Genomic DNA, 12,420 nt, shown 5'->3' on the forward strand with positions numbered 1-12,420 from the left:
GACGTGTCTAGTCTCCAGTACGCTATTGAATCATTACAACCAACAGAAATGATGTATGCAAATTAGCTGTAGAGAGAAGTTGGTGATTGGTTGATTTATTTCTGATGTCACAGTAACCCCACTTGTGATTTACTGAGCTGATGATCTGAGCCTTGAAAAATCTAATCATAACAATTAAATATAAGAATTATTAATAACTGATTAATTGCAATCTACTTACTTTAATTATAGCCTAGGCATAAGATTTCAATTTTAACTATATGCAAAGTTTAAAGTGTCTGTTATTCCATTAAGACAATTCAGGACAAGGAAAAGTTCTAAATTTCTTAAAGGAAATAATTTTTAATTAATTTTAACTCAAATTAACTGGTTTAACTGTGAATTCTTAGAAAATGTATTCTGTATTCAAAAAAGAATAAATGCTGTAAGTTTGGGGAGGATAAACTGTACAGTTCCATAAAATAAAGAGGTTGAAATCTTGTTTTAAATTCAAAAGGTTGAATTCTGTTTTAGAGTCTCAACCAGTGCCTCCATAACAAAGAAAACAGCAGCTGACACTGTTCTATGCAGGGGACCTAAATTCTGGAATATGCTTTTATCCCTGATACACCAGAGCCCATATTTGTTAACCTCCCATGAACACTGCAAAGACTGCCTTTTCTCATGCATTCAGAGAGACTGAGATTCATAGGAAGAGAGACCGAAGGAGGACAAAAACATTGGCAGGTGGGAAGAGGAGAAGAATTCTGTTTAGGTTTTTTTAATTATTAATTATTATTATTATTATTATTTGAATGTACAAATTATTAACCAACCTACTGGAAATATTGATGAACTAACATTTTGTATTGAAGAGTTTGAGTTTGTAATTGGGTATTTAAAATTTTAGGCAGTGTGTAGTCTACTGGATATGTGCCAGAGTTTTTCAAATATTAAACTGGGTTGATATGGCAGGTGGGATAAAGAGGGTGACTATACACATGGAACTGTCCTCCTGATTTGCTGAAACAATCACACATTTGGGAAGGTTTCTCAAGCTGAATGGTTACAATTCCCCCTACACCAGCCACAAACAGCCACCTTCATGCTACCCTAAGCATTGGTCACCTTGAAGGTGTGTCCTGATCCCAACCCTTTTTGAAGGCAACAGGTGAGTCACAAGCAACTGGTACTTCTGACTAAAACATTCACCAACTTATTCAGTGGCGGAATCTCCCTTTTCTTCTTCAGAACACAGAACAATGTGACCAACCTTGAAGAAACCTACACTAGATGCATGGACTGTAGCCAGTTACTGCTCAGTTTCAAACCGCTCATTTCTGACCTAGCCTACAGAAGCTAGCCAAAGGATACCTACAAGCTCATTTAGTCAAAGCCAATAATCCTAGATTCAGCACCGTTTGGTTTTAAGCCAAAACATGTAATGGAAACAGCATTAGTAGTCTTACTGGATCATCACCCCGCTGTTCTTTGATGGAGGAGACATCCATTCTCACTCTGCTGGTCCTCTCTACAGCATTTGACGGTCTATCATGAGATATGGTGTCTTGCTTGAGGGAGATAATGATTTAAAATTGTCCGAGTCCTTGCTGAAGGTACACAGAGTGGTGATGGGAAACTGCACCTCTGACACCAAACCCCTCATGAAGCCACTAGGAGAACTGGTGAGATATGGACTTAGTGCCAACAGTATGTAATGACATACAGCACCACATATGAGAATACTGTGATGCTGGCAGACCATTTGCCAGCTCATGCCAAGGTCCCCCATGTCTCAGCTGGACACTGACAGACACATAGCTGGAATCTGTCTGGCTCACTTATGGGTTAATATTGATAAAATAGGTATGACAGTTATAAGTGTTTAGACTTCCAAATTCTTGAGAGTTGCTGCATGCGTTAATCTTAATTGTAATATCTATGTTCCATCTTACAGTGGAATATTGGAGTGATTATTATTGTGAGCCTCTGTGACCGAATGAATTGCCATTCTGGAGAAGGATGTTAATTAGTGCGAACAGCTCCCAAAGAGGAGACCCACTGATATCAGACAGGCTGCGGGTCGATCATACAGCTGGAAGCTCCCTACATCCGGACTGAGGAATTGTCAACAAAAGGGTTAAAGACTTGTTGTTCTGCTCTCCTCCCCATGAAGTTGAGTCATGCAAGTGGACTCCTCCCATCAGCTGAGTTTGCAGATCAGAGCACATGGCAGGAGGGGAATAAAAACCCCAAACAAAAAGGAACTAGCTATCTCTATGCTGCCTGGACTCTGGGAGAGCAAGATGTTTCTTGGCACAAACAAGAGATCCTCAGCTGCTTAGCCTGGGTAGCCCTAAACGACAAATAGAGCTTGCTGATTATATCACCTTTTGAAACCAAAAACTAACTCATTCATGCATCTATGTTTGCTTGCTTTAATCTGGTAAATAACTTTCTAATTTCCTTTTCAAGGAATCTTCATATAGTTTGCTGTAGTATTGTTTACTGTAGTATTGGTGTGAAACCTGAAGTGCAACTGACCTGGGGTAAGTGACTGGTCCTTTGCGGAATACTGCCGGGATTCTTGGTGTAAGGGCTCATCTATCACAGAGATACACTCACCTGGATAACAAGACAAAATGGAGTACCCAAGGGAACTATCTATGACGGTGTTAAGGCTGTTAAAGTGCCTGAGGAGTTTGCACTTTGTGCAGTTGGAGTTTGTGGGTTTTTTTTTTTGGGGGGGGGGGTTGTTTTTTAAACAGTCTGCCCTGAGGTTCATACACACAGTCTTGAGCCACCGTTGAGAGCATTACAAATACCACTATCACCCAGCTTCCCCAAAGGCTTGGACGAAATCAGCTCACAGATGTAGAGTAACTGGTTGAAACTGAACCCAGGCAAGAGGGAGGTTATGCCAGCCAATGGAGAAAACACACTTGGAGATTATGCAGTCACTCTGAAGTCTCCTTCCACCCATAAGTGATCATATTGATTTGTAGTTTACAATTGCTCCTGGAATATTAACTAGCGATAAACTGTCACATAGCAATGTCTGCAAACAACGTATTCTATCACAATGTATTCTATCTGCTTAGGAGACAATACCCAATCCTGACAACTCCAGCCCGAGTTATACATGCCTTTTTGCACTTCTTGGCTGGACTACAGCAATATTATCTACCTGTGTATGAAGCCATCGGCTTCCACCAACTCCAACTAGCACAGAACATGGCTGCACATCCCCTCAGCAACATGGGCTACCGTGAGCGCATTGATCCTATCCTCCATTCATTATGCTGGCTTTCCATATATTACCATTTAAATATTCTTGGTCATAGTCCTTATCTTCAAGACGCTCAATAGTCTCAAAGATGCCTCTCAGAGGTGACATCTACACCACACTTCTTGTGGCAGTGTGAAGAGTCTGTGTAGCTACACACAGCAGTATATAGTTACACATGTCAGTGAAAGACTCTGGCAGAGGGGAGGGGAGGGCAGCAGGGAAAGACTCCAACAGAGCTGGACAGTAGGAAACTACACTGCTAAAAGTAGCAGTGTAGACAGGGGAGGTGCTGCTTGGGTGTGTAGAGAGATGAATAGGTAGGGCCCTATCAATTTCACAGGCCTTGAAATAAGCCCCACCCCATGAAATCTGATCTCCCCCTTGCTGCTGGGAGCACCCCAGCCAGGGGGCTCCTACAGCGGCGTATTAACGCCTAGGCCGCCAAATTTGCAGGGGCAGCAAATTTATAATAGCAGCCAGAGGCTGCTTCCCCTGGCGCCAGTTCGCGCCCTCTGCCCCAATTCCACCCCTTCCCCACTCCCGTTCCCCACCCCCATTGGTCCCCTTCCCCAAATCCCTGCCCCAGCCCCGCCTCCTCTTTTGAGCATGCCGCGTTCCCCCCCTTTGCGAAGCTGTTTCGAGCACAAACACTGGCAGGGAGTGGGGAGAAGCAGGAACCGGTGGCGCGCCCAGGGGAGGAGGCAGAGGTGGAGCAGAGGTGAGCTGGGGCGGGGGAGAAGGGCGGCAATTATTTCAGGGCCTAGGGAGGCAAAATCTTTAATCCGCCACTGGGCTCCTAGCTGCAAGTCCCCGCTGGGCTGGTAAGGGAAAGGACTTGTCCTTCCCTTGCATGGCCACCTTCGCTCTCAGGCAGAGATCAGACCCACCTCTGAGTGCCTCCCTCTACTGCAGGAAACACTGGGAGGTTCCTGCAACTGAAGGAGACTTGTGGAGGTGGGTCCAATCTCTCCCAGCTCCTGGAATTGCTCCAGCCAGGGGGCTCCTAGCTGCGAGTCTCTGCTGGGCTGGGGAGGGACAAGACTTATTCTTCCCTTGAATGGCAACTCTGGGGGGAGATGAGATGCACTTCGGACACCTTTTGGGTTGGGACCCCCACAGTTACAAAACCATAAAATTTCAAATGTAAACAACTGAAAACATGAAACTGACCAATTTTAAAACCCTCTGGCCATGAAACTGATCAAAATGGACTGTGAATTTGGTAGGACCCTATGTACAGGGTACATTCCCACAGGGTCCAGGAATGTCCTAACTCACCATCTACCACACTGTTATTTATACCCATTCTAGGGAGGCCTGTGATGTATATATTCTACACAACACCAAGAGAGGCATGCAACGTAGCTGTATGTGGAGAAAGAATGAACCCACATGCAACAGAAATTAAATCATGTAGTTTAATGCGCTTCTGAGAAGCGCTCTGATAACAGTAAAGGGGTTAGTACAAGCTGAACAGAATTTTAAGTATTGAAATCAATCATAATATTACAGAAAGGCTAAGAAGATACAACAACAAAAGAATAGGTGAATGTGTATATAACCATTCCTAGTTTCTCTGCTTTGATGTGACTAAAACATTGCAAATTTGTTAATATTGCTTTGGTCTTCCTTTCATCTTTAACCCTTATATTGTGACAGTTAATTAAGAAATTTGACTGCGCAGTACATATATTTGCATAGCTTGCACAAAGCACTACCTTGAAATGTTAATAGGTTTGGTTTGTCTGATGAGCTATATGGACAATAGTTAATGTGGTCCACTTACAGCTATTATAATATCTTATGTAAACTATGCCTTGAGCCAAAAAAGCGGGTTTTGAGCGAAACATTCTACAAGGATACGTATAATTTATGGATATTTAAAGCTGAAACATTTCTGATAAATCACGTACTTCTCCCTGAACACATTCCTGGAAAAACAGAAATTATTTTGCCTACTGCTTATTTCTTTCATATATTGTATTTTCAAATAGAGTTGTCTTTATTTTCCAGTTCCTTCAGCAAGTAAAGAAAAAATTCTGTTATCCTGGGATTTCATTCCATAAATTGTACTCAGGTGTGACTCACGAACTCTAATACCCTTTGTCAACTGCTACAATGAAAGAGATTTAATTGAGTATTACTGTCTCTTATCCGACAAATGTCAGTATTCATATTTATATATACTTTGACACAAAATAAGCAGCAAAGCAGATTTAGTATTAGGTGTTTATAAGAAAGAAAATAGGTTATATCTGTCATAAAGGATTGTGGTTTGTTTTTATCATCACTGGTAGCCTCCTGAGTGTCTTGTTCTATGTTCTCCTATTTTAGTATATTTTGTATAACTGTTTCTTTGGTGCTAGTGAAGTTACTGTTACAAGCAAAGATTTTTCTTTCACCAAGATAAAAATAAAACTGAAGCTAGCAGAGCAAAAGCTTAGAAGAGTCTTCATGATGCTCAGTCTAGAAATCAACAGCTGTGCCAATGCAACTCCATGAATCATCCACCTGGAGATGCTTGGAGCTCAAAGCCTCATGTGCTACAAATGTCAGTACTCCTCCATGTCACCAAACGCAAACCCCAGTCCTTTCTTACTACATGGATACTGTAGAATACTGTACCATTTACATGGGGCCACATCAGACTTCAGTGAAAGCAAAGCAATAGTCGTTTCCCTGCTCCTTCCCACCATTTTTCACATTCACACTTAGCTTTTATTTGTAGGACTTTTTAATACAGTACTTTTGAGGCTGATATTTTAAAAATGTCTGGTGCATGATTCTTTTCATAAGTCTTTGGCTACAACTACTGAATATGGGGAATAGAACCTCAAGACTATTAGAGACTCAATAAATATTAATTTAATGTTTCCTTATTCATAACAACCAGCTCACTCAACTAAGTTTGATCGAAATGCTGAACTCAGTCCTCAAAAGCAGCAAAAGGACTAGCACATCTTAAATATGACACCACACTGACTGGGTCTAGGGTATTCTCAAATACTGAAGATTTTCATTTCTAGTTTGACTACACAGCCTTAAGATTGCTCAAGTAACTGTTTTCTATAAGTCAGTCAGTCATATAGGCACAAGCTTTATGTTGACAGAATATGTAAGCGCTTCAAGCTCCATCTAAAGATCATGACTTGAATTATCAGCAACAAAAATTATTCTGAGAACAGCAAATCTGATGCATGACTGAAAATACAAGAAGGGACAATATCATTAACTGATGCTTAAGCATTTAAAAAGCATAATTTATTAACTACAGAAGGGTGAAGGAAAATTTAAATATTGAGTCCATATGTATTGGCCATTGTATTCTTTCCCTTTCATGACGGGTATGAGATTTTATTATACATGATGTTTCTGAAGAAAAAAAACCACACATTTCTGCTTCTAGACACAGTACAATCCATATTTTATATATTATACAATACAATTATACAATAATTCTTCCCCAGAAGAATACATATATATTGGAGATAAGTCATTGCTCAACACTCAATGATAAGTTTTTATCCTGTACTTGTTAATATGATATCTAAGCTCCTCAAATTTCTAACATTTTCCATACTTTTCACAGGGCAATGCCCAGCATTTCCAGATCCCTGCAATTAACAGAATTGCTTTTCTAATCACAAGCTATTCAAGACAAGTCATGTTTACAACTCAGCCCCAGGCACTCTGAGACAGAAGGCTGAATGTATCTTGTACACATCAATTATATTATAATATCAGGTCACCTGAACTGCATTAAGGCATTTATACATCTGAAACATAAAAATGAAAGTTATTTAGGACTGTGATTTTCATTTAAAGATATTAACTTAATAAAGAATGAGAGCCTTTTAATTTACATTGTAAGTTATGCTCAATTTCTTTTATTTTGACTGAATCGGATAACACACGACTGTGCTGTTCCACACCCTGACTTCCCATGGATTCAAAAGGAATTGTGAGACAGACTATAGGATCAGTGCCTACAAGATTTTGGCTTTTCAACATCATAACCACATGACAGAAACCCAGTATGGATTAGTCCTGTTAAAAAACAGTGTCTCTCTTTCTTAGAGCTGGAAAAAAAAAGAATAAACTACTCTTACTACAGCATCACTGAAACATTTCAAAAATCCTTCCTCTGCAGAGTTGTGGGTGGGTTGGTTGGTTGGTGTTTTTTTGTTTGTTTTTTAAATACTCCATACCAACAATTGGTCATCTCTTCTCTGTCAGTTAGCAATTTAACCCAGTGAGTTTTGTCTGAATTAGTTTAATTCAAGAGAACTTTAAACATGTAGATACAGAGTACCAAGTTGAACACTAAGAGATAAACACAGTAAGAATACCGGAGATGCTGAGTTCTTGCAAACATGATTTGCAACTGCTATGCAATCAAAATTTGCAAAGAGAAAGATTAAAAAGAATTAAAAAAACATTCATCTTAAACCAAAAATGTGTGTTAAGAGCAAGCTGAACCAGACAAAAGTAGGGAAGGCTGAAACTCAGGGAAAACATACCACACAAAGGAAATCAGCAGTAATTATTACTACCATAGATAGCTACAGAAAAATAAATTTAATCAAACTGCATTTAAAAAAAAAATTAAAGTGTTTCCAAAAATTCATTGGTAAGATTCGGGCAGATGAAGAGTCCCTGAGAGCTGACATTGGAAAGCCAATTCCAACAGGAAACACAGCCTGATGATGTCATCATAACAGGCAGATCAGAGGGCTAGCAGACATGAAAAAGCTGGCATTTCCTACACTTTTTAGAAAAGTTCACTATCTCTGTGCATGTATGTGTGTTGTGTATATTTTATCCTCAGTATACAGTATATTTCTTTTCATGTCTAGTACTACCAGAAGAGCGTAGATTGCCTCCAAAATCTGTGCCCCCTCTAGTTCTGTAAGCCAGTGACAAAAAGCATGTTTGGGACTAGAAACACGCAGCTGTACAGTAATTGCCACTGTCACCTCCTCTCAGCTGGTAAAACACTTCCTTTGGGTTTTAGAGATAGACAACGACACAACCAACCTCTGATCAAAAACTCACCTTCCCACAGTATATACATCCTGACAATACCTCTGGCTTTTCCCAGACTTCTTCCAAGGGGTTGGCCTCCTGCATCTGCCCTTGACAGCTCTCCACCACCCTCAACTCTCTGGTTTCCCCACAAACCTCATCTCTCCCCTCACAAACACTGACCTTCTGTGGCTTCACCCCAATTTACACTACTCGACTACTTGCTCCTTCAGCTGGGTTGCAAATAAAAGGCCTTCAAAATAGTCAAGCAACATCCAATATAACTTTCACGACAACTGAACTGCCTGAGCTCATGATGGCAGAGCTCCTTGCCTCTCATTTTGTAAGTAGCTATTGTTTAAAAATTAGCATAGTTTTGAATGAAACCAACATTTCAGGATGGACAGTGGTGTGATGGCTCCATTACTGAAGGTGAAAAGGGATTCTGGACAGCTCACTTCTCCTCTGGTCTGATAAAAAGGTGTAGGGTGGGAGAGACAAAAAGGAATTAAGAAATAGCCTTTGCAAACTACTGAAAAGATCTATACATCTGACATGATCCTGAATCAGGAGTGCAAAACTCAGAAATTCTAATTCTCAGACTTCAACGAGGGAGTGGGGGGAAATCAGAACTTTACCTTTACCGTAAGGTAAGACTTAAAGTTTGTATTTTAAAAAGGACTGCTGTTATAACTTGACTGGAGACCAACATATGGAAAAGTTAGGCTTGCCCCTATGGAATAAAGATGGCAATGAAGATGACGACTTACTCACAGGAGTGCCTTGCTGGTGAAAGGACTTCATTCTAATCTTAAGATTTTGGAGAGAAAGAATATCCCCATACAGTCTCAGGTTCCCAAAAGGACAGGATAAGGAGCATGAGGAGTTCTGATTATGTGTGAGGCCCTACCAAATTCATGGTCCATGTTGGTCAATTTCACAGTCATAGGATTTTTTAAATTGTCAATTTCATGATTTCAGCTATTTACATCTGAAATTTCAGTGTTATAACTATGGGGGTCCTGACCCAAATGAGGGTTATATGTGTATTGGGGGGGGGGTGGAGGAAAGAGACACAGTGTCAGAAGGCTATTGTAGGAGGCTGTGGTATTGCCACCCTTATTTCTGCACTGCTGCTGACAACAGCACTGCCTTCAGAGCTGGGGAGCCAGAGAGTAGCGGGCAGCACAAACGTGAAGGTCAGGTGGTATGGGGGGGGGGTCATCACTTTGGGGGGGGGGAAGGGCCAGTCTTACAGGTGGGCAACCACCCAGGGCCCTGTGGTTCCCCCACACACATACACAGCCAGCCCAAGGCGCCTTTAGCCCCCAAGTGTCAGGCCCGGAGCCAGGGAGGTGGTAGAGCTGAAGGCCAAGGGCACAGGAACCTTCGTAGAAGTGGGGAGCCACTGGCACCAGAACTGGGGGTGCTGGGGGCCATGCCCCCCCACTTTTTAACATGGACATAGTTTGGGAATGGGGCAGTGTTGACCTCCCTCCCCCCCCCCCAACTGCAAGTCTCCGCAGCTACTTCCTGTGCTCTGACCCCTCCCCCCATTCTGGGAAGGAATGGGGGCAGGAAGTAGGCAGGAGTGTGGAGCTTCCTGCAGCAGGAGTGTGGAGCTTCCTGCAGCAGGAGTGTGGAGCTTCCTGCAGCAGGAGGAGGTTCCCAGTGGTGGGACTGACCCAGTCCTGGTAGCAGCCTCTCCCCAGCCCTCCCAGGACTAGCAGCTGGAACAGGGCGAATAGTAGGAGCCACGGCTGGGGCGCTCCCAGCCCTGCCCCTCTTTGGCGGATTTCATAGTCCAGGATGTGTTTCTCATGGTGAATTTGGTAGGGTCCTAATTATGTGTCTTCTCCCACAAGAATGAAGACAAAAGGCATGGTGACTAGAACGAAAAAGTGACCTGAACTTTGGCTTCTAGACAAAATGGATCCTAATTTATATCATTTATGCTGTGCACTTCCAGGAGACATCTGGAAAGATACACACATACCAGTTTTAGGAGTCTGGTACAGAGTCCTGTCTGAGCTTCAGTTACCCATTGTGTGGCTACCCTAAAAGAATATGGCTATAGCTGAATATTCATTAGTTGAAATATCCACATTACAGGACCCTCCATCTTCCAGTCAATGGTCCCTGCATAGCGACAGCATTTCAGGAAAGGCCAGATTGTTTCTGGTGACCTATTTAATGTACTTTGGATTGTCACAGTTACAGATCTTGGAAAGCTACAATGAGTTTTTACATAGAAATCTGTAGAGAATCTAATGTAGAAGATGTGTATGGAAAAGAGCAGATCACCTGCAGCTTCTGAGAGACAGATGATGGGAATAAACACCAAGGAGTCCCCTTGCATTAAAAAAAGAGGCTTTATATCCTCTTCTGGGCCTCCTGCTAAATTATAATCTTAAGGGTCCCAGATACATGAGACCAAATGGGCCCAGCTCCTCAGGGGCAATCTTCTAGGGTTTTCTACATAGCACATATGTACTAGGGAAGGAGAACATATGGCTGATATCAGAGGGGACTAAGAATCCATTCCCTCTTCCTTGTGAATCTGTGAAGTAGAACTTTCTTTTTGCATGCCAGAGACCCAAACAAAACAAAACAGATGACAACGGACCCTGTGCTTAGACGATTTTTTGGAGAATTCAGAGGCAAAGGGAGCAAACAGCAAAACCTCAACCACCAGACTCTTGCTCCCTTCCTGTAAGAAGGCAGGAAACAACCGAGGAGCAAAGCCAGGAGGACTGGGCTCCAAAATTCTACCTTATCTGGATTGGCACCGTGGCTGAATGACAAAAGGAGAAGGAACATGCAATGTATGTACCGGTAGAAGCTACAGCTCAGAATGTATTACGTGACTCGATAATTGTCTTAGCCATTAGCATTAGCCCTGCACAAAGGATACTTCAGTTATTCAACAGGCAAACTGGAAAGTTTGCTGAAAGTCTTTTCAAAACTAAGGGATGAATCCCCATTTAAGTTTGCATATACAGTAACTCCTCGCTTAACATTGTAGTTATGCTCCCAAAAAATGCAACTTTAAGCAAAACAATGTTAAGCAAATCCCATTTCCTGGTAAGAATTAATGTAAATGGGGGGGGATTAGGTTCCAGGGAAATTTTTTTCACCAGACAAAAGACTATATTATATATATATATATATACACACACACACACACACACAGTATAAGTTTTAAACAAACCATTTAATACTGTACATAGCGATGATGATTGTGAAGCCTGGTTGAGGTGGTAAAGTCAGAGGGTGGGATATTTCCCAGGGAATGCCTTACTGCAAAATGATGAGCTAGCAACCAGCTGAGCCCTCAAGGATTAACCCATTGTTGTTAATGTAGCCTCACACTCTACAAGGCAGCACGAATGGAGGGAGGGGAGAAAGCATGGGAGACAGAGAGAGAGAGAGAGATGCGCATTGCCCCTTTAAGTACGCTGACCCCACTCTAAGTACACTGCCTTTTAAAGTAGATCAGCAAGTTGAGACAAGCTGCTGCCAGGAAGATCCCTCTGTCCTGAGCCCTGTCGTGTGTCGTCGTCGTCGCCCCCGCCCCACCCCCACCCCGCTGCTCTATGGAAACGGGGTAAGTGGGGTGCAGGAGCAGGGGGACACCCTTACATTAGCCCCCCCCCTGCACAGCAAGCAGGAGTCTCCAGCAAACAGCTCCAAGGCAGACAGCAGGAGCAGCACATGGCAGTGGGGGGAGGGACAGCTGAACTGCTGGCAACTGATAGCCTGCAGGGCAGCTGCCACACAGGGAACTTAGGGGGGCTGCCAGTCCACCCTGGTTCCAAGGCCCCACCAGCTAGCTCCAATGGGCTGCTCTTTCTGCAAGCAGTGGACAAAGCAAGTGGCTGCCAAACAACGTTATAAGGGAGCATTGCACAACTTTAAACGAGCATGTTCTCTAATTGATCAATAACGTAACAATGAAACAATGTTAACCAGAAAAGGAGTACTTGTGGCACCTGAGAGACTAACCAATTTATTTGAGCATAAGCTTTCGTGAGCTACAGCTCACTTCATCGGATGCATACCGTGGAAAATACAGAAGAAGATGTTCTTATACACACAAACCATGAAAAAATGGGTGTTTATCACTA

At 42.4% G+C, this 12,420-nt stretch overlaps 1 protein-coding gene across 9 annotated transcripts in view; it reads right to left on the reverse strand.

Annotated features, from left to right (window-relative positions):
- Window positions 1–12,420, reverse strand: part of MARK1 (microtubule affinity regulating kinase 1) — a 119,366-nt gene that overhangs the window by 80,268 nt on the left and 26,678 nt on the right. For 2 of the 9 annotated variants that reach the window (XM_073338842.1, XM_073338841.1), the window contains exon 1: window positions 2,524–2,685. The exons of 2 other annotated variants lie outside the window; for them this stretch is intronic. In XM_073338842.1, the coding sequence (XP_073194943.1) occupies window positions 2,524–2,583 (60 nt within the window). In that variant the 5' untranslated portion in view covers window positions 2,584–2,685. Of the gene's footprint in view, window positions 1–2,523; window positions 2,704–12,420 lie in introns of those variants that run through there. 5 more of the 9 variants (XM_073338844.1, XM_073338839.1, XM_073338838.1 and 2 more) reach the window with 5 other exon arrangements.

This window comes from Lepidochelys kempii, chromosome 3 (genome assembly GCF_965140265.1).
Source record: "Lepidochelys kempii isolate rLepKem1 chromosome 3, rLepKem1.hap2, whole genome shotgun sequence".
NCBI classification, from domain to species: domain Eukaryota; kingdom Metazoa; phylum Chordata; order Testudines; family Cheloniidae; genus Lepidochelys; species Lepidochelys kempii.